Source organism: Cetorhinus maximus, chromosome 4 (genome assembly GCF_964194155.1).
Source record: "Cetorhinus maximus chromosome 4, sCetMax3.hap1.1, whole genome shotgun sequence".
Taxonomy (NCBI): Eukaryota; Metazoa; Chordata; class Chondrichthyes; order Lamniformes; family Cetorhinidae; genus Cetorhinus; species Cetorhinus maximus.
Window position 1 is genome coordinate 4,952,063 of NC_135882.1, and position 20,957 is coordinate 4,973,019.

Below are 20,957 nucleotides of genomic sequence, written 5' to 3' on the forward strand. Positions count from 1 at the left end.
TGCTGCTATTTTTACACTGATGCTATTTCTTGCTGTGAAATTAATCATCTTGTCAAGGAACGGTTGTGCAAGATAAGTGTGAAGTGTGGCACTTAGTCTTCCTGTCAATGGACCATGACATTTCTCTGTCCTGGTGCACCATGGATCTAAAATGCGCTGTTCAGCTACTATCCTTTGGTACCATTATATAGGTGTATTTTCCTGTATGGGGATTTGCTTTGCAATAGAACAGAAAGTGCTAGTAGGAAGATGTTGTACCATATACCTAATGTGTGAAGAAAAGTGGGTCAATTTGTGAGCTGGTTTAGTTGACCTTTTTGCCCTTGTGGCATTCAAGCTTGCATGAGCCTTTGCACTATTTGCACTGTTTTTTTTTGCCCTCAGTGCCATTACTGGCATGAGTGGGAATTTTCCAAACTGATTCTAGGTGAGGCAAGCTGCCCAATAGGTGATCCTTGTCCCCCTGGCAGCACCTGCACAATGACCTCTGTAGACAGGCATTGAGATTTTGTCACCCTGGCAGATTTTCTGGTGGAAGTACCTCTTCCCAAAGGAAGTTGGGACATCACACCTCTGGGGCATTACTATGATGTGCGAATGCCTGGCTAACAGTTACGCCGGATAGTTCTTCAATCACAGCTCTCAGCATGTTATATTTTATGTGGTTCTGCATCAAAGAATCCATGTCACAGTGACAAGAGGCAGCATCGAATGATTGGCTGCAGCCGCCAACATGCCACCAACCATTTATTTTTGCAGGTCATGGCATTGCTAGTGGAGGATATCCTGTTCAGAGTCTTGGCCAACAGAGGTGCATAGCTGTGCCATCTGCTGTAAGGATATTGGGACTGCCCTGAAGCACATAGGGCTGACAAATGAAGGGTATAGTAACTGTCAGGTCCAGCCTGAAATTTGGTTGTACCTCCTTTCAACCATGCTTTAATGCTAACCCGCAGGGTGGGACTGCTCAATGATGCTGAGGACAATCCTCCTCAAAACTAATTCACGTAGTGACACCTGGGATTAGCTGTTCCATCACTTGTCTGTAGCCTCATGCCTGCACCCAGGCTTTCCTTTCCCTTTGGTAATGTCTGCCACTTCTTAACCCACTTGGCTAGGCATACTCATGCTTGACATGTCTTTTGAGGCTCCAAATGCCTAGCAGAATATTTGTTTCTCTATTATGACCTCAATTCTGTTTAATTGGCCCCAGCCCCTTTAAAACTTGCTGATATGCAGTTTCCCTTCCTCCCTCCCCCCCCACAATGCCGTGAATAATTATGAAAAGGTTGAATGCTATTTGCATCTGACCATTTAGGTAGGGTTACTCTTGCTACTGATTAAACATCTGTGGAATAAAATTAGCCCCAACATTTCAAGGTTATTGCTCATAGCTCCTTTCCTTTATTGTTAAAAATTGGTTGGCCTTTCTAAATAGTGTTACTGCACCAGTGCAGAATAACTGTGATACACCAACTCATGGATCAGTTTTCAAAGCATATTTTGAAGTTAAAAGGTAAGAAAGTGGCATCACGTCCTCTGAACCATTTAGGAACAGTGTTTGAGCATGGACAATGTTCCTTAGTTTTTGTTTTTACTTTTGGTGTTTCGCCTTAGATGCTGAAAGAAGTTGTGGCAAAAGTACTCCAGGAGAATGGAATTTCAGAGAAACACAAATCTTTTGCGTCTTGCAGTCAACGCCTATTTAAAATATCCATGCTTTACCTCAAGGTAGGTTGTCTTTAGTCCCACGTTGCAGACCTTAACCCAAGTACCTGTATAGTTGCAATATTTTAAAACCAACCTGCCTTTATTTCAAGGAACACTAGCTCTTAGAGGAAAAATGTTCAGTTTTAAAATGGTTTTCCTTGTTATTCTGGAGTAGCTTAAGTTTTACCTCAGTTATGCAGTGACCGAGTCTCCACCCTGTGATGTAATATCCTTTCCTTTCCTTCGTGATCCTCTTGTTAGAGGTAATGTTACCATTACATTCACTTTATTAGTGCTGCTGATCAGAGTGCTCGCTGAGACTGGTTTACTTTGTTTCAGATTACTGTATGTACACCATAGGAACAAGAATAGGCTATTTGGCCTGTCAAGCCTGCTCTGCCATTCAATTTGATCATGGCTGATCATTTCCCTCAATGCCACTTTCCTTTGATCTCATTGGCCTCCAGAAATCAATCGACTTCTTTCTTGAGCATGTTCAATAATTGAGTTTCCGCAGCCCTCTGGGGTAGAGAATTTGATAGCTTCACCACCCTCTGAGTGAAGAAATTCCTCCTCATCTCAGTCTTAAATGGCCTACCCCTTATCCTGAGGGTTCTGTCCCCTGGTTTTAGACTCACCAGCCAGGGGATTACCAGTTGTAGTGGTGGTCTTACTGCCAAGGTCAATGCTTGCCAGTCACATGCTCATAAGTAACAGAGCTGTGTATTCTGTGAAGTCTCTTTGGCCATGAGCAGCAATTGAATATGAGTTTTGCAACTAAAAATGCCAAGGGAATTTTCAGTGCTGAAAGAGGAGAAGTCATAGAAATAGATGCTGAAACCAAAATGCAAGTGAATGATATAACATAAGGCACAACATAACATTAGAAATAGGAACAGGAGTAGACCATTCGGCCCCTCGAGCCTGCTCTATTATCCAATAAGATCATGGCTGACCATCTTGTGTTTCAATTTCCACATTCCCGTCTAACCCCGATAACCTTAGATTCTTGTTAGGCAAGGGAATCAATCTACCTCTACCTTTAAAAATATTCAGTGACCCCACCTCCATCCCCATCTGAGGCAGAGAGTTCCAAAGTGGCACAACCCTCTGAGAGAAAAAAATTCTCCTCATCTCTCTACTAAAATGGGCAACCCCTAATTTTAAAACAGTGCCCCCTAGTTCACCCACAAGAGGAAACATCCTTTCGAAGTCTATCTTGTCAAGGCCGTTCAGGATCTTGTACATTTCAATCAAATCATCCCTCTCTCTTCTAAACTCCAGTGGAAACAAGCCCAGTCTGTCCAACCTTTCCTCATAAGACAACCCACTCATTCCAGGTATCAATCTAGTAAACCTCTTTTGAACTGTCCCCAATGCATTTACATCCTTCCTTAAATAAGGAGACCAAAACTGCATATCGTATTCAAGGTGTGGTCTCACCTTGTGCCCTTTATAACTGAAGCATAACATCATTACTGTTATGCTCAATCCCTCTTGTAATAAAGGATAGCATTCCATTAGCCTTCTTGCACAAGGAGAGCAATACGTGGATTTTTTTAATGGCATGGATACATTTGGCCCTTAGCTGGAAAATGTGGTCTTTCGGGATAATGTTCTGCAAGTTTCAGGTTGCCAATTGCGGTGCGGCATGGTCAAACGTAAATTCTTGGGAACTCCCATGATTATACCTGATGGAACATATGTGCCTTCTAGCTTCCCTTAAAATAGATGTCAGTTAAAAAAGAATCATGTGGAAGACTAAAGCTGAGATGGTGTAGCCTTTGTATGGGAAGATTTGAATGGAAGAGTGGACAGACAGCTGTAGGTGTTAGGAGATTGGGATGGCAAGTTCTGACGGCCTTCATACACAGCCTGATTATAATGGCTGACGAATGCACCCCCATTACACCCAGCTTCAACAGGAGTTCTTTTTCACCAAGATGAAAATCTGAAAATTTTCGTCTTAAACCATTTATTCTTTATGCCTGGAAGCTTTCCGAAGTGTTAAAATTAACACTTCACGGTTTTGCTTCAGTTGTGATTGTGATGATCCCTGGTCATCGTACTAATAACAAAACAAAGTGTTTCTTCATGCAATATGAGTGGTGTAATGATTCAAGTCACCACAAATCCAATCATTTCCCGTGAAAAGAGCAATTACTATTTCATGCAAAGTGTTGCAAGTAGTGTGCGTTCAAAATTTCCCTCTGTGACCTGCGCAGAAAATCGCCATCCAATTCCAGTGTTTCTCAGTAGCAATAATGCCGAAAAATATCAGTGTTGCTAAAATGTATGTAATCGAAAGGAAAGTATAATCTTTAAGGCCCCAAAACTGTAGGTGCTGATGGATTTTTGAAAAATATTGCAGGAAATTCCAGCAATGCTTTCTCTGTTAATAAACCAGTAGCAAGTGTTTCTCTTGGACATAGAATGAATGCTTAACTTCCATTTCGCAAGATGAAGGTGGGCTGGGGGAGGTGTGCCAGGGGTGAGGAAGATCTAAGTCAGGAAAACTAAGCATAAGTTTCAGGTATAAGTTTCCTGGTTTGGATAATATTAGATTGGTGGTCAGGGCCAGAAAAGATAAACTACAGGCTGCTCACAATCACTGCTACTAATGCTTCCAAAACTGATGTCAGCCGAGATAGACCAGGGACTTGAAATAACTTGTCTCCACGATTATATTTTTATCCACATAGAATCTACCTATGGGCCCGATTTTAACTCTGCACAAAGTTGGGTTTTGAGTAAGTTTAAAATCATACCTAATGTATCCTTCCCATTTTCTTTGCTCAGGTAATGACTTACAGGCATAGAATTTCAATGTTCAAGATGTTAGCCATTTCAGCTTAAGCATACAACTTAAACATATCCTGCTGCAAACATAATTTAATTTTATTGTTCAGCATACTAAGTTATCCATTCAATGTGCCTGCCCCCTACAGCTTTTTCCGACAAGTACTCACTTTCTTTGAGGTGGTCTTTTCCTCCTTGGTGAAGAATGTGCAGTTCTTTGTGTATTTGCTGAGAGGGTGTTTCCCCTTGTGGGTGAGACTAGAAATAGGGGGGCACAGATTAAAAATAAGGGGTGTCCATTCAAGAGGGAGATGAAGAGAATTTTTTTGAGTGTCGTTAGCCTGTGTAATTCTCTTCTCCAGAGAGCAGTGGGGACTGGGTCATTGAGTGTTTTTAACGCTGAGTTAGGTTCTTGACTGACAAGGAGGTCAAAGGTTATGGGGGATAGACAGGAAAGTAAAGGCCACTATCAGATCAGCCATCATCTTATTAAATTTGGAGCAGGCTCGAAAGGCGAATGGCTTTATCCCACTCCCAGTTCGTATGTTTGTATATATAATGAATTGTGGAACTTTGCCAGGATCAGAAAATATTCAGCTGGCTAAAATGATAGTCTTTTATGGAACCCTTCGTGTGACATGCCACTGTCCTATTGGTTTTTAAATGAAACTTTAAAAGTCAGATGCTACTCAATTTTTCTGGCTTCAGTCTTCCTACCCCTTCACCTTGATGCTGTCTTACAGTATCTGAGTTTTCCTTTCCCTGTTTTCCCCAAATATTTTATAGAACCCCTGGTCTCTGATGGCCCACAGTACTGAAAATATCATGTTATCACCACCTCCTCCTTTCACACCACTGGAAGATACCATTTTGTTAAAAGGTAATTGAGAGGACTAATTATTAATGCTGCCAGAAGGATATAAACAGGATGTGCAGTATAAACCGAATGCACAGATCATTCCATGATCCTGCTCTCCCAGTTACTTGTCACATTCGTAGGAAACATGAGTCAGAGATTGGGCTTACAACATTGTAGCTCTGATTCATTAATACAGTGTTCCTGTATGTGCAGCCCTGTTTTGGAAGTGCACAGTTGTCCCTTGCATAACAAGAGGGTTGTGAGTTAAATCTTTGTACTTACTGCACCATATAATTATTCTTCAAAACTTGTAACTTCCAATTCCTGTCATAGAATTTTTTGTCAGAGAAACTGGCCAACTGTGCTAGTGCTTTGCTCCACATGAGCCACTTGTTCTAATTCTACCTGTTTTCTCTCTCTCCCTGTACAAACATATGCAAAAGGACAAGAAAATGTTAACTGTCCATCAAACCAACCACATCCTGAATTTGGGGTAACTTTTGCACACAATTGCCCCACTTTTCTCCCACCCCCTGCAGCCAGGCAATCATCTGGAGGAGAGAAAAAAGCCCTTGAGCTCTGGGAAATTTCTCTCTGACCTCTCAGGACAGTTGACCAATTTCCAGGACACCATGCTGACTGGATTGCATAATTCCCAATGACCCACCTGCTTCCTATTTGTAGATATATTTGCCATTCTCTGGAACTTATTTAGCTCTCTACTGCATGTTTGACCAAATCCACACACACTGGCTGTTACTCTTGCTACAAACGTCAACAAATTCCTGTGCAAAGTATTTCCTACCTAACATAGTTCCATGTTTTTGTAGATATATTTGCCATTCTCTGGAACTTATTTAGCTCTCTACTGCATGTTTGACCAAATCCACACACACTGGCTGTTACTCTTGCTACAAATGTCAACAAATTTCTGTGCAAAGTATTTCCTACCTAACATAGTTCCATGTTTTTGTAACATACTTGTAGCCATTGGTCCTCTCCAATTTATATTTAACTACTATCCTATCCACTTGGACCAATTCTAATCCTTTCATTATATAAAAGGCCTCAATTAATGCCATCGAAGTCTACATTTATCCAAAATGCAAATTCTCTCCAGCTGTCAGTCTGTCTTGATAACTGAAGGCCCTTGCATTAGGCATCAGCCTAGCGGATCTCCATTGAATCTTTTCCAGGGCTTCAGCACTCTCTGCAAATACCCTTCGCATTCTTCTTTTCAAGCAAAGAATTTATGGAGCCCGTCTCAATTGTTTGAAGCTGTGGACCCCACATTCCAAAAGAAATGCTTTTGAACTTTCTGTTTTAATTCTTAACTCGTTGAAGTTATAACTTGAGAATTTCAATGTGATTGGAAACTCTTGCTGTCCTCCAGCATAACCAGCTGGGTGTTTTCTGATCATTTAAGTGTTCCACCATTCATCATACAAACAGAAAACTGTTTGCTTCTTTCTCAAGGGATGAAGGCTAGCCTTGAAGAAAGCAAGTAACTTGGCAAGGAGCTGATGGAGGGAGCAAGATGCTAGACAGACAAGTTGGTATGCTAGCCAATAAAGTAAAATTCTGATTGCATTAGTGAGGATGAGGAGGCAGTAGTAGGAAATTTTAGTCAACATCTAGGATGGGGTTTTAACCAATTACTGGCGAAGAATTGAGCACTCAAGACGCCAAACCAATTTGGTTTAAAATGAATCTCTGTTGAAAGGGTGTCTGTTTGTCTCTGAAGCTATTCTTGACTTTCTGCCTGTTAGCTAATGGTTTGAGAACAGATTCATCTAGCGGGTGTTTACTTCAAAGATTAATTTTAATAATTGATAATGAAGAAGTAAATTGATTGCAAAGTAAAGTTGTGCAATTTGAAAAATGGAAAGGTCTCACAGTTTAGTTTTGGGAGCACAATGAAGGCATGGGGCTAGGCAGCAGTAGGAAGGAGTACAACATTGCAGTTTTCCAATATGGTAATCATCTGATTGGGAAGAAACATAGAAAATAGGAGTAGGCCATTCGGCCCTTCAAGCCTGCTCCACCATTCACTATGACTATGGCTGATCATCCAACTCAATAGCCTGCCCCCGCTTTCTCCCCATATCCTTTGATCTATTTCGCCCCAAGACCTATATCTAACTCCTTCTTGAAAACATACAATGTTTTGGCCTCAACTATGGTAACGAATTCCACAGGCTCACCACTCTCTGGGTGAAGACATTTCTCCTCATCTCAGTCCTAAATGGTCTACCCTGTATCCTCAGACTGTGACCCCTGGTTCTGGACTCCCCCACCATCGGGAACATCCTTCCTGCATCTACCCTGTCTAGTCCTGTTAGAATTTTATAGATTTCTATGAGATCCCCCCTCATTCTTCTGAACTCCAGCGAATATAATCCTAACCGACTCAATCTCTCCTCATATGTCAGTCCTGCCATCCTAGGAATCAGTCTGGTAAACCTTTGCTGCACTCCCTCTATAGCAAGAACATCCTTCCTCAGATAAGGAGACCAAAACTGCACGCAATATTCCAGGTGTGGTCTCACCAAGGCCCTGTATAATTGCAGCAAGACATCCCTGCTCCTGTACTTGAATCCTCTCACTATGAAGGCCAACATACCATTTGCCTTTTTTACCACCTGCTGCACCTGCATGCTTACCTTCAGCGACTGGTGTACGAGGACACCCAGGTCTTGTTGCACATTCCCCGCTCTCAATTTATAGCCATTCAGATAATCTACCTTCCTGTTTTTGCTACCAAAGTGGATAACCTCACATTTATCCACATTATACTGCATCTGCCATGCATTTGCCCACTCACTCAGTTGTCCATATCACACTGAAGCATCTCTGCATCCTCCTCACAGCTCACCCTCCCACCCAGCTTTGCGTCATCTGCAAATTTGAAGATATTACATTTAGTTCTCTCATCTAAATCATTAATATATATTGTGAATAACTGGGGTCCCAGCACCGATCCCTGCGGTACCCTACTAGTCACTGCCTGCCATGTGGAAAAAGACCCGTTTATTCCTACTCTTTGTTTCCTGTCTGCCAACCAGTTTTCTATCCATCTCAAAACACTACCCCCAATCCCACGCGCTTTAATTTTACACGCCAATCTCTTATGTGGGACTTTGTCGAAAGCCTTCTGAAAGTCCAAATAAACCACATCCACTGGTTCCCCCTCATCAACTCTACTAGTTATATCCTCAAAAATTCCAGTAGATTTGTCAAGCATGATTTCCCTTTCGTAAATCCATGCTAACTCTGTCCAATTCTACCACTGTTTTCCAAGTGCTCAGCCATTAAATCTTTTATAATGGACTCTAGAATTTTCCCCACTACCAACGTCAGGCTGATTGGTCTATAATTCCCTGTTTTCTCTCTACCTCCCTTTTTAAATAGTGAGGTTACATTAGCTACCCTCCAATCTGTAGGAACTGTTCCAGAGTCTATAGAATCTAGGAAGATGACCGCCAATGCATCCACTATTTCTAGGGCCACTTCCTTAAGTACTCTGGGATGTAGATTATCTGGCCCTGGGGATTTATTGGCCTTCAATCCCATCAGTTTCTCCAACACCGTTTCCCAATAATACTGATTTCTTTCAGTTCCTCCCTCTCACTAAACCCTATGTTCCCCAACATTTCTGGTATGTTATTTGTGTCCTTCTTTGTGAAGACAGAACCAAAGTATATGTTTAGTTGGTCAGCCATTTCTTTGTTCCCCATTATAAATTCCCCTGTTTCTGACCGTAAGGGACCTACATTTGCCTTCACCAATCTTTTTCTCTTCACATACCTATAGAAACTTTGTTCCCCGCAAGCTTACTCTCGTACTCTATTTTCCCCTTCTTAACCAATCCCTTGGTCCTCCTTTGCTGAATTCTAAATCCTCAGTTCTGTTTTTTCTGGCCAATTTGAATGCCTCTTCCTTGGATCTAATACTATCTCTAATTTCCCTTGTAAGTCATGGTTTAGCTACCTTTCATGTTTTACTTTTGCGCCAGACAGGAATAAACAATTGTTGCAGTTCACCCATGCGCTCTTTGAACGTTTGCCACTGCCTATCCACTGTCATCCCTGAAAATAACGTTTCCCAGTCCCATCATTGCCAACTCACGCCTCAGACCGTCATAGTTTCCTTTATTAAGATTCAGGACCCGAATCTCAGAATCAACTACATCACTCTCCATCTTGATGAAGAATTCTATCATATTATGGTCACTCATCCCCAAGGGGCCTCGCACAACTAGATTGCCAATTATTCCTTTCTCATTATACGATACCCAGTCCAGGATGGCCTGTTCTCCTAGTTGGTTCCTAGTTGGTTCCTCAACGTATTGGTCCAGAAAACCATCCTGTATACACTCCAGGAATTCCTCCTCTACGGTATTGTTACTAATTTGATTTGCCCAATCTTTATGTAGATTAAAGTCACCCATAATTACAGATGTTCCTTTAATGTAAGCATCTATTTTCCTGTTTAATGTCATTCCCAACCTCACCACTACACCCCCACTAATGTTTTTTTGCCCCTTAGTGTTTCTCAGCTCTACCCATACAGATTCCACATCATCGGAGCTAACATCTTTCCTCACTATTGCGTTAATTTTCTCTTTAACCAGCAATGCAACTCCACCGCCTTTTCCTTTTTGTCTGTCCTTCCTAAATACTGAATACCCCTGGATGTTCAGTTCCCATCCCTGGTCACTCTGCAGCCATGCCTCCATAATCCCGACTACATCATATCTGTTTACATCTATTTGTGCGGTTAATTCATCCACTTTATTGTGAATGCTCCTCGCCTTAAGGCTTGTCTTTTTAACATTACTTGTCCCGTTCCCACTATTTTTCACTGAGGCCCTGTGTGGTTCTTGCCCTTGATTATTAATGATGCTCTGTTTCTCAGCATTCATTTTGGATACAAATAGTTGAGAAACTACGTGTATAACAACCGTGGAATGTTGTTATCGTTTGAAAATATTGAACCTGATGCTGTTTTATAAAACCATTTTATAAAACTTCACATGACCTGTGCACTTCCTAATTGAGCTTTATATATAGGATTTAAAAACATCACGCGGACTACATGAAGAAATGAAAAAGACTGCAAATAATAACGTGCGGCAGGTGAGCATAATTATTTTGTAAAGAAAACTTTCTACCGTCGTTTTCAAAATTCTCCTGTGTTTGGGTGTCAGATTCCTCCTCCCCCTATTGTAAAGCTGCAATGGCCACACTTATGTTTGCTAAAAGTAACTTATCGTAGTCTCTGCCCTTTTTAATACAGTACTCCTGTACCCTAATTGTGACATAAGGAATCGAACATTTCTTTAATTAGCTCTATTAATTTCAATTCATGAACGTTTTTAAGAGAGTACCCATCTAACCTTGGTGCTGCCCAAATACATGATGGAATAGCCTTGACACTACAGTGTGCCATACTTTGACTGAAAAAAACTTTTGACAAACCTGTGCTACCAGTGCAAAAATATTCTGCAAGCTCCTTCTCAGGATTTCAGCAGGGAAATCTTATATTTCCATTCATTTGTTGTAGAGCCCAAACATTGTGGGCTGTCCTCTATATGCTCTTATAATGAAGAAGCAATGACAGAGACCTGTAGGCTTGCAATGCACCAAATGAACAGAAATGCAGCTCTGAGTTACCCATCCAACGGCCTACAGACTGAAATGATCATAACTCCAAAAAAGCAAAGAAGCAATGATTTAACAGATGTAGAAGGAACCCTGTGTCCCATTGCAAACAAACCTTCAAACTTCCTCTCTGAAACAGAAACAGACCTGCTTTAGAATGTTGGACTTATTACTACATATTTTTTACTGCAAGTGCTTTTTACTTCTACCCCTACTCTTGATGCTTCAATGCGCTGTTGTTAAATCTTTCCTAGTGCTGTTTCAAGGTGTTATCTAAGTGCTGGGTCCTCCCAGGCAAAATTTTCAGCCAGGTGCTTTGTGACTGCAGTTCTGTGTCTTAATGCCTTTGTGAAAGGACGTCTGAGGGAAGGGAATAGGCGCAAAATGCCACATGGGCTGTCACCAGGAAAGGGGGCGGCATCATGAAGACAGATTCTAGCTGTGCTAATATTGCTGGGTCCTGGGTCTGAGTACCTGCTGATCAGCATGAGGGAAGACCTGCCCTGAAGACCCTGAGTGATTGCACCTTTGTCTCCAAACATGCTTGAAGGACATTGGCCAAAGCATCCAATTTGGATGTAGTGACTGATCTGGAAACCTTGCCCTCTAGGGGAGGGGCAGTTGCGGATACATGTTGTGGCAACACCAGCTCCAGGTTACACTGTAATGTGTCAAACTCTCTCTCTCTGACTTTGCCATGGAGGATGACACGACATTGTACCCCCTGGCCATCTGCCTGTCAGTGCCTTCACGTGAGTGTGATGATTATTCATCCTTTCTCACCCACTCCCTCCCCTGCACCCCACCCCCCCACCCAGTGCATCTGAGGTATATTAGGCACCATGCATGCCTTTGACTATTTAGATTAGCTGATGCCACTGTAGTATCACTATGACCTGAAGGCAGGCAAAAGTCACTCTTTGCCTCTGTTCCAATGGCGTAATTGGAAATTCTGACCCAAGATGTATCATCTTTTTTAAAAAGGAAAAGTAACAAAAAATTTGAAATCCAATAAATGGTGCGTCAAATGCCTAAAATTTTAATGGTTATATTTGTAACATATTTGTGAAGACAAATTATGACAATAATCACTGGTCTTTTGTGGGGAATTTGGAAAGCTCCCATGGACATTTTGTAAAGAATTTCCCATTCTTGGGAGCGAATTATTGGTTCCAATGAATATATTGTGGCTTCACTATAATGCATATCATAGTTGTAATCAACTGTAACAACCCGAAATCACACCCTTGAAGTTATTAGGAACAGTTGGTGGTTAATTGAGTTAGTTGCAGTAGTAATTACTTACGTAACTGTGGCAGAAATTCAAATGGGGAAATTGAGGGATAATGAAATCATGAACAGTTGTAGCAGTGGAGCGGTCTTTTTTTTTCATTTATTCATTCACGGGATGTGGGCTTCACGGGATGTGGGCTTCACTGGCTGGGCCACCATTTATTGCCCATCCCTAGTTGCCCTTGAGAAGGTGGTGGTGAGCCGCCGCCTTAAACTGCTGCAGTCCATGTGGTGTAGGTATACCCACAGTGCTGCTAGGAAGGGAGTTCCAGGATTTTTACCCAGTGACAGTGAAGGAACGGTAATATATTTCCAAGCCAGGCTGGTGAGTGGCTTGGAGGGGAACTTGCAGGTGGTGGTGTTTCCATCGATCTGCTGCCTTGTCCTTCTAGATGGCAGTGGTCGTGGGTTTGGAAAGTGCTGTCGAAGGAGCCTCGGTGACTTCCTGCAGTGTATCTTGGTACAAACTGATGCGACTGTGCATCGGCGGTGGAGGGAGTGAATGTTTGTGGTAGTGGTGCCAATCAAGTGGGCTGCTTTGTCCTGGATGGTGTCAAGCTTCTAGAGTGTTGTGGGAGCTGCACTCATCCAGGGAAGTGGGGAGTATTCCATCACACTCCTGACTTGCGCCTTGTTGATGGTGGGACAGGCTTTGGGGAGTCAGGAGGTGAGTTACTCGTCGCACTATTCCCAGCCTCTGACCTGCTCTTGTAGCCACAGTATTTATGTGGCTAGTCCAGTTCAGTTTCCGGTCAATGGTAACCTCCAGGATGTTGATAGTAGGGGATTCAATGATGGTAATGCCATTGAACATCAAGGGGCGATGGTTGGATTCTCTCTTGTTGGCGATGGTCATTGCCTGACATTTGTGTGGTGAATGTTACTTGCCATTTGTCAGCCCAAGCCTGGATATTGTCCAGGCCTTGCTGCATTTGAACATGGGCTGCTTCAGGATCTGAGGAGTTGTGAATGATGCTGAACATTGTGCAATCATCAGCGAACATCCCCACTTCTGACCTTATGATGGAAGGAAGGTCATTAATGAAGCAGCTGAAGATGTTTGGGCTTAGGACACTACCCTGAGGAACTCCTGCAGTGATGTCCTGGAGCTGAGATGACTGACCTCGAACAACAACAACTACCTTCCTTTGTGCTAGGTATGACTCCAACCAGCGGAGAGTTTTCCCCCTGATCCCCATTGACTCCAGTTTTGCTCGGGCTCCTTGATGCTACACTCAGTCAAATGCTGCCTTGCTGTCAAAGGCAGTCACTCTCAACTCACCTCAGGTGTTCAGCTCGTTTGTCTGCATTCACGTTTCATTTTCTTCAGTGACCGACTTGGATGAACCTAGTTCTTGGGAGAGAATGGTTAGATTGCTGTCTCTGGATTATCTCATCCTGTATCCAAATTTTAGAGATTATCAGAGATTGTTCATATCATTAGGTCAAATTGTTTATAGTACTGTGATGCAATGTCAGGGCATGAAACAAGTTCCTATCACAATGGCATGCACAGCCATCCAGTAGGATAACCTTTGTGCAATAGAACAAAAGGAATCAATGACTTTGCTATGGTGAGCTATGCTACATGTGCGGGTAATATAAAGGACAAGTTTAAAACTAGCTTAATTAAGGGAAGAAAGCTAGCTGTTTAGAACTGGTGATGTGGGCAGCAGTGGAAGGAAATGATAAAAGCAAATTACTGCGGATGCTGGAAATCAAACAAAAAAAGAAAATTCTGGAAAAACTCAGCAGGTCTAACAGCATTTGTGGAGAGAAAAACGGAAGTTAATGCTTCGAGTCCGTATGACTCTTCTTCAGAGCTACTGAGCGAGTGGAAGAAAATGACCTGTTAATGCTGGATCTCTGTTCATTTTTACCTGTGTCAAATTTTCCATCAGAAACGCCCTCTTACTTGAAGGTTTTAATGTGCCACATTTTTCATCATTACCACCAAAGCAACGTTAGACCCTAATAACATCTCTACACAAGTATCCAAGGTTTCTAGGCCTGGCGGGTGTTGCTTGAACATTAAATTGGGGTACAATCAATCATTGGGCAATCTATTTCACTCTTCCTTACTGACAGCAGAGCTCAGACACTGGGCGCTTCCTTCTTTGAACTACTCGGCTAACAAAGTCCTGTAGCAGCGGTGATATTGCACCCTCTCCTTTGACAGGTCTTTGTCCCAGCTGGACCATGGAAAAGCGTGTCGGGGTCAGCAGCACATCAATCGAGTGGGCAGGCATGGAGGAAACTTTTTTTTTTAACTGTGAGTTGTTGTGATCTGGAATGCACTGTCTGAAAGGATGGCGGAAGCAGATTCGGTCACAACTTTCAGAATGGAATTGGATAATACTTGAAGGAAAATCAAATTGCAGGGTTATGGTGAGAGTGGGGGGAAAGGAGTAACTGGATAGCTCTACCAAAGAACTTGCACAAGCATGATGGGCCGAATGGCTGCCTCCTGTGTTGTATGATTCTCTGACTCATTCTGCCACCCTCGTGGCAGCAATTACATTGGCTTATAGTTTACTCACCCTTCACGACACTGTTAACTATTATATCATTCTAAGCCTGTACGTCTAGCTCCACTGGGACACCCCAAAATAACCTTTGCGTATTGCCACCGTTCCAATTAATAATTTCTTCAGAAAGTAATTAGAATTTTAATTTCGCACAACATAAAAGCTAATTTAGAAAATAAGGTTTCCAGGTCACAATGGAGCAATGATTCAGAAAGTCTTTGCCTGGTTCATGAATTGAATCTGAATTAACAAAACCTACGTTCAAGTTGCTCCTGAAAATTATACAAGTATTTCCTATAAGGGGCTGTTCAGCTCAGTTAGCTGGGTGGCTAGCGTGCGGTTCAGAATAATGGCAACAATGTGGGTTTGATTCCTGCTCTGACTGAGGTAGACTTGGGACCTGACTCCTTGCTTTGTATCTGAGTGGAAGGCAATGGTAAAGCACCACTGAAAGAACTGCCAGGATGAAGCATCAATAGACAATGATGACCTAAACCCATCTTTTGAACCAACTTTCAGTCCCCTTTCCCAACTTCCTCACCATGACTCAGCACCTCTTTATTTATTCTTTCCTTAAAGAGAAAGCAAAATCATCTGTAAAAACACATGAGGGAAATTTTCTACCTTAACGGTGCTATATAAATACAATGTGTTGCCAGCTTGCATAAAGCAGTGGACTGGACTGAGATGGGCACTACACGAACAACCAAAATCAGCAAAATCAACAAATTGCCTCAAATGTGTTTGCTGTTTCTTGTCCAGGTGATTGACTGGGTGTTGGAAAAAGGTGGTGAGAAGTGAAATGCAGGATTCATCCAGGAACTGGAAATCCGACTGAAGACTTTCTCAATTTGCTGGGATTTATCTGGAGAGTTCATCACTTGGAAGCAGAATGAAGTAAACAAATATTTAAAAAATGCATAATTGTGTTATATACCTACTTAATAATTTTGTTTTTATTCTGAAAGCTGAGATACTTAGATACCAATAGAATCATGGGGATTTTTTTTTAATTTTTGTATTGAAGCTCTGTGATTTTTTTTTGCTCTTAAGACCTTCATATCCTGTTAAAGCTTTGAGTCTTATGTTTTTACAGTGTTTGCTATTTAAAAGAACGTGTCCTTTTTACCTGATCCATTTTAGAGGTCTGTTCTGTAATAAGACAAAACTAAAGCCCACCCTCCCAGTTTCTGTAGCTCTGCCAGCTGCATAAAAATCTGGTTCAGACTGAATTGTATAAGACTGCTCTGTAACAAAGAAATGCATTTGTTTCACAACAGCAAGCGCCCAATTGTCAAACACCAAATTAAATTAAAATATAGGCTGACGTCTCTCTTACCTTTTAGATATAGGATTTGCCCTGCCTATTAAAGAATGAAGGTATACTACTTTCACCAGTGGCATGGGAAGTCATAACCGTGGAACAACGATCCATTCATTTGATTTTTTTTAAAAAATGATACTAACGTGACTCTCCCTTACCGCATCTTGTAAAGTAGCCTGAGGATATTATCTAAGCAGAAGAATCAATAAAGAGATTAATCCCATGATCTTTATTACAACTGGGAGAATGGCAAACCTTTCCTTCTAGTTTTCCAAAATAAAGCCTGCAACTTAACATAGAAAGTCATACATTTATATTTACAAAAATGCTGCATTGTCCATTAAAACCCCACTTCTTCCCTTCTCCCCCTCCCCCACCACCTCCATTAACTTAAGCATATTAAAATCCAAGTTGTTGGGAGCCATTTGAAAAGTGATAAAATGATGGAGACGAAAACAGTAGTCGATCTAAACGGATGCTCATTGATTTAAGATATGGTGACACAGTTAAAGAAGAACGGGATGGTTGGGGAGGAAGCAACCTGAGGAAATCCCAGAATGACATTCCTTTTTTATGTAGAGAAGTTTGCAAATTGGGCTATACAGAATTTACTTTATCAAACTTAAGAAATCTACAGGTAACTTCTCAAATAGTACCGCACCCCCCCCCACCCTCCATATAAGACACATTCTTAAAGCGAGGGAAAAGTTGTATTTATAAAGTTTATGCAGTAATAACATAAAAGAAAATGGCAGTAAATAAATCTTTAGGAACAAGACTGCCATGCAATTTTCTCAAGAGCCATGATTGAGCTGAATTCAAACCTGTCAAAGTCCAAATGCTCAGACCAGTCTGGTCTGAGCATTTTGAGCTTGGTCTAGATTACTCCTGGCAATTATCTGAAGTTGACTTGATGTGCCAAATTGTGTGGACCCCCAACTAATTGTTTTTTTGTGAGAGGGTCTACCGGCCCTCTAATTTTCCCGGGTCATTGATTTGCCCAGCTTTTGATCTGTGGAGGGCAATGAATCGAGAATTAGTAATAACTAGTTCAAAAGAACACCTGATGTTTCCAAAATGGTGATTTTTATTTCATTAACTGTGCTGTAAGGTATTGTACATTTCCTGCAAACTAAGTTTGAAATCTAATTACTCAGTGAACTTGCAGTTTCCTTTTGTGGGTTGCACTCCTGTCATGTAGCAAATGAACACCCAACAGAAATAAAGTTTATGATCATCTTTTATTCAGTATTCATTTTATGTACAATCAATTATCAAGCATATTCTTAAAATTAAGGGGGAAAAGTCACATTTGTGATTTTATTTAATGAAAGGGGAAAAAAGTATGGAAAATGAATAGGGCAGTTTTCTGCCACACTATAATCCACAGCAGTCCACAAAATCCAAATTGTACTTTGTACCTCAGCTGCCTCTTGATTGTTTTACTGAGAGCTGTGGATGCATAAGAGTAGGTTTACAAAACTCTTACTTCGGGAACATCATATAACATTTTAATGGCTTGCTGAACACCACCAATTAAATTACAGCTTTGAGCTTACTCCCCATCTACTCCTATAAAATTATAAAGTTTAATTTGTGGGCTTTTATTCACAGTTTGAGACATAGTTTTGCTGGTGGTAGCTTATGGTGAGTACTTGTGAATTTGGTCTTCCCAAGTTTGAATATTAATGCCTTATTAAATGGTGCAGTAATCTTATTTATAATAAATACTGTAGCCCATATTTTTTTTTAATCATGGTACTTAATATGTAAATGAGAACTGAAGGCACATTAAAGTATCACCTGGGGATTATTTGCTCAAACTTTATAAATAAATATTTTTTTAACATGTTAACTCATTGTATCAGTAAAGGCAGCAAATATTTCAACACTGTCATTGGCTAGTGGAAGCTCAGACTTGTAGAACTGTTGAGAAATTAGTGATGTGTAATTTTGTGATGTGTTCACTTCAGGAAAAACATACATTTTTAATTAAATTCTGTGAGATCTTTGCACCAATGCACAATTAAAGTGCTACATAGAAGCTATCCCATGCACATGATTAGTAAAATAATCCTAAATCTCTTTATTTCTTTAGTGCTGTTAGATATCTCCTGCAGTCTTTGGTATTAACCTCTTTTACTGTAAGTCTTAAGTTTAATTCAAAATTTGTATTTTGATTACAGAGCATGTGCTAGACTTCATTCCTAGACTTTAACATTGTAGTAACACATTGCCTGTAGCTTGCTCCTAAGTTGCTTTCATATTGGCTTTTGCGGGATGTCAATGTGTGGATTTTGAACAGTCAGTGGCAACCATCCACTAAGCTTGATAGATTTTCTGAATTCAGTGGTCAGGAGAATTGAGAATTACTGGTCTGTTGACATTGTGAATCTGGCAAATATATTCCAGAGTTAATATTGACTGCATGACCTGGGCATTGGACCTAGCACCCCTGCAAGTACACTGTAAAAGTGTTTTTATGTGCAGTTTGTCATATTGTGAAATATCACCAGGAAAATGGGGAAGGAGGAGAGAGAGAGGGAATTCATACACTGAGCAGGGAGTGGAAGAGTTAGGGAAGGGTGTAAGAGGTAGGTTACGAAGAGCATTTCAAAATGTGGAGAAATTAAGTAAAGTGGACCAGTTTTTAAGGGACGGTTACTTGAGCAAACCCATGATGGCTGAAGGCTATGAAACCCTGTTAGAGGGAGAGAAGCGGGAATGTACAGTAATCCAAACAGTGTGTGGAAGATGCAAGTAGGGATGTTGGTCTTAGAATCATAGAATGGTTACAGAATTGGTGGAGGCCATTTGGCCTGTCGAGTTGTGCTGGCTCTCTGCAAGAGCAATTTAGCTAGTCCCAGGAGGACTAGTTCTGGAGGAGGTTGTAGGGTTAAGACTATGTAAAGATTTGTGGGTGAGGGTTTTTGAAATTAATGAATGCGAGATGGGGAACTGGACAAAGGGAAGTGATGGGGTGAGGGAGAATTAGAAAGGAATATGAGGTCAGTGTTGAAGTTTTTGATGTATTGTAGACTGTGCACGATGCAGGGCTGTGGAGAAAGTGCTGGAGAAATCAGGCCTTGGTGGCAAATAAGGTATGCCCTCACAAATGAGTATCTTCAGTTTTGGCCTCTCGCTGTTCTATTTCTCGTTGGAGCATTCTCGGTAAAAAAATAAAGTTTAAATTTTTTTAAGTAACTCCATTGAAATTGGCTGCTCACACAAGTGTTATCCAGCGAGGTAACAAAGTCATGCTTAGTTTCAGAAACTTAAAATTAGAAGAAAAGTGTGATTTAAGTGATTTGGGAAGCCCTTTGTTTAAAAAAAAAGTCCCAAAATAGGAACAGTCTGTAAAAACGTCCCAGATATTCTCCTCTTAGTGATAATTTAAAACATATAAACAATCGTTTTATTTATCAGAGCGCTGGGACTTAAATAGTTTTCCCCATTTCTGCTGCCCTCTGCCTATTGCCCATGTTCACACAGGCAGTTGCAGCATGGAGTTCCCTTGATGATGCTGCGTCACCAGGTGTGCCTTCACCCACCAGCTCATGTGAGAGTCCTAATTCTACCGGTCAGTATTTTAAAATTTCCTACACTAGACATCATTATGGGACTAGTGAGACTACTAGTGCGGTGCAAGATTAGTGAGCATGGTCCCTGATGATTTCCCTGGAGGCTGCCTGGCCCTTGTTTCACTTAGAATCTCTACAGTTCGTGCAGACAGGAATTTTCATCCGATCAGTGTCGGCTCTGCTGAAACACAGGCCTAGGATTGAACGGTCGCTTAATATATCGTGTCACCCGTCTTCCTCTCTTGATTGCAGCTTCAGTTAAGCTGCAAGAAAGGAAAACGTTCTCCACAAACTGAAAATATTGTGTATTTTTCAGAGCAGAATTAAAGCAAGGCTACAGGATGGATTTATTTTGAGAGCTTTTCATTAATTTTACATGCGTGTATTGTTTCACCGGCCCCCGCTTTCCTCACCAACTTTGCTTCAGGTTTGTTACTCCGCAGTTTTAACGTATGGCAACCTAACAAAGCTCAAAGGAGCTGAAGAGCTTCAAGGGCTCTAAGAGACCCCAGAAAAGCTGTCCACTGAAAATATTGTACAGCTGAAAACAGCCCCAAAGGCCCTTGCTTTAAGGTAACTGCATTAAGTTGCATTTCTTGCTGTTGCATGAGATTTTATGAATCTTATTTGTGTTTCTGGGTCATATTCCACATGTGTTAATTTTTCCTGTGGATTTAAGAACAGGAGGTCGTCTAGTTTTTTTGAGCCTTTTCTGCCATTCGGTTAGATGATGGCTGCTCTGCATTTAACTCAATTTACCCCCATTAATTCCGTAACCTTTAATACCCTTACCCAACAAAAATCTATCGATCTCAGTTTTGAAATTGTCGATAGACTCCCAGCTGCAGAGAGGGTTTCAGATTTCCACTACATTTTGTGTGAAGAAGTGCTCCCCTGTCCCTGAACAGTCGAGCTCTGATTTTAAGGTTATGTTCATTTGTTCTGGACTCCCCACGTTGAGGAAATTGTTCGCTTCCATCAACTCTACTAATTATCTTAACACCTCAATTAGATCACCCCTTAATCTTCTATACTGAAGGGAGTACAGGCTTAGTCAATGCAACCTGTCCTCATAATTTAACCCTCTTGGCCCCAGTATCATACTGGTAAATCTGCTCTGCATCCCTACCAAAACCCCAATATCTTTCCTGAGGTGCGGGTGCTCAGAACTGAACGCACTACTCCAGATGGGCCCTCACC

At 41.3% G+C, this 20,957-nt stretch overlaps 1 protein-coding gene across 1 annotated transcript in view; it reads left to right on the top strand.

The window, feature by feature from the left end:
• mtbp (MDM2 binding protein) overlaps positions 1-16,155 on the top strand; it is an 86,346-nt gene extending 70,191 nt beyond the window's left edge. The window contains exons 21-22 of the mRNA XM_078539859.1: positions 10,441-10,506; positions 15,615-16,155. Coding sequence (XP_078395985.1) covers positions 10,441-10,506; positions 15,615-15,653 — 105 coding nt within the window. The 3' untranslated portion in view covers positions 15,654-16,155. The remainder of the gene's footprint in view (positions 1-10,440; positions 10,507-15,614) is intronic.
• The last annotated feature ends 4,802 nt before the right edge of the window (positions 16,156-20,957 follow it).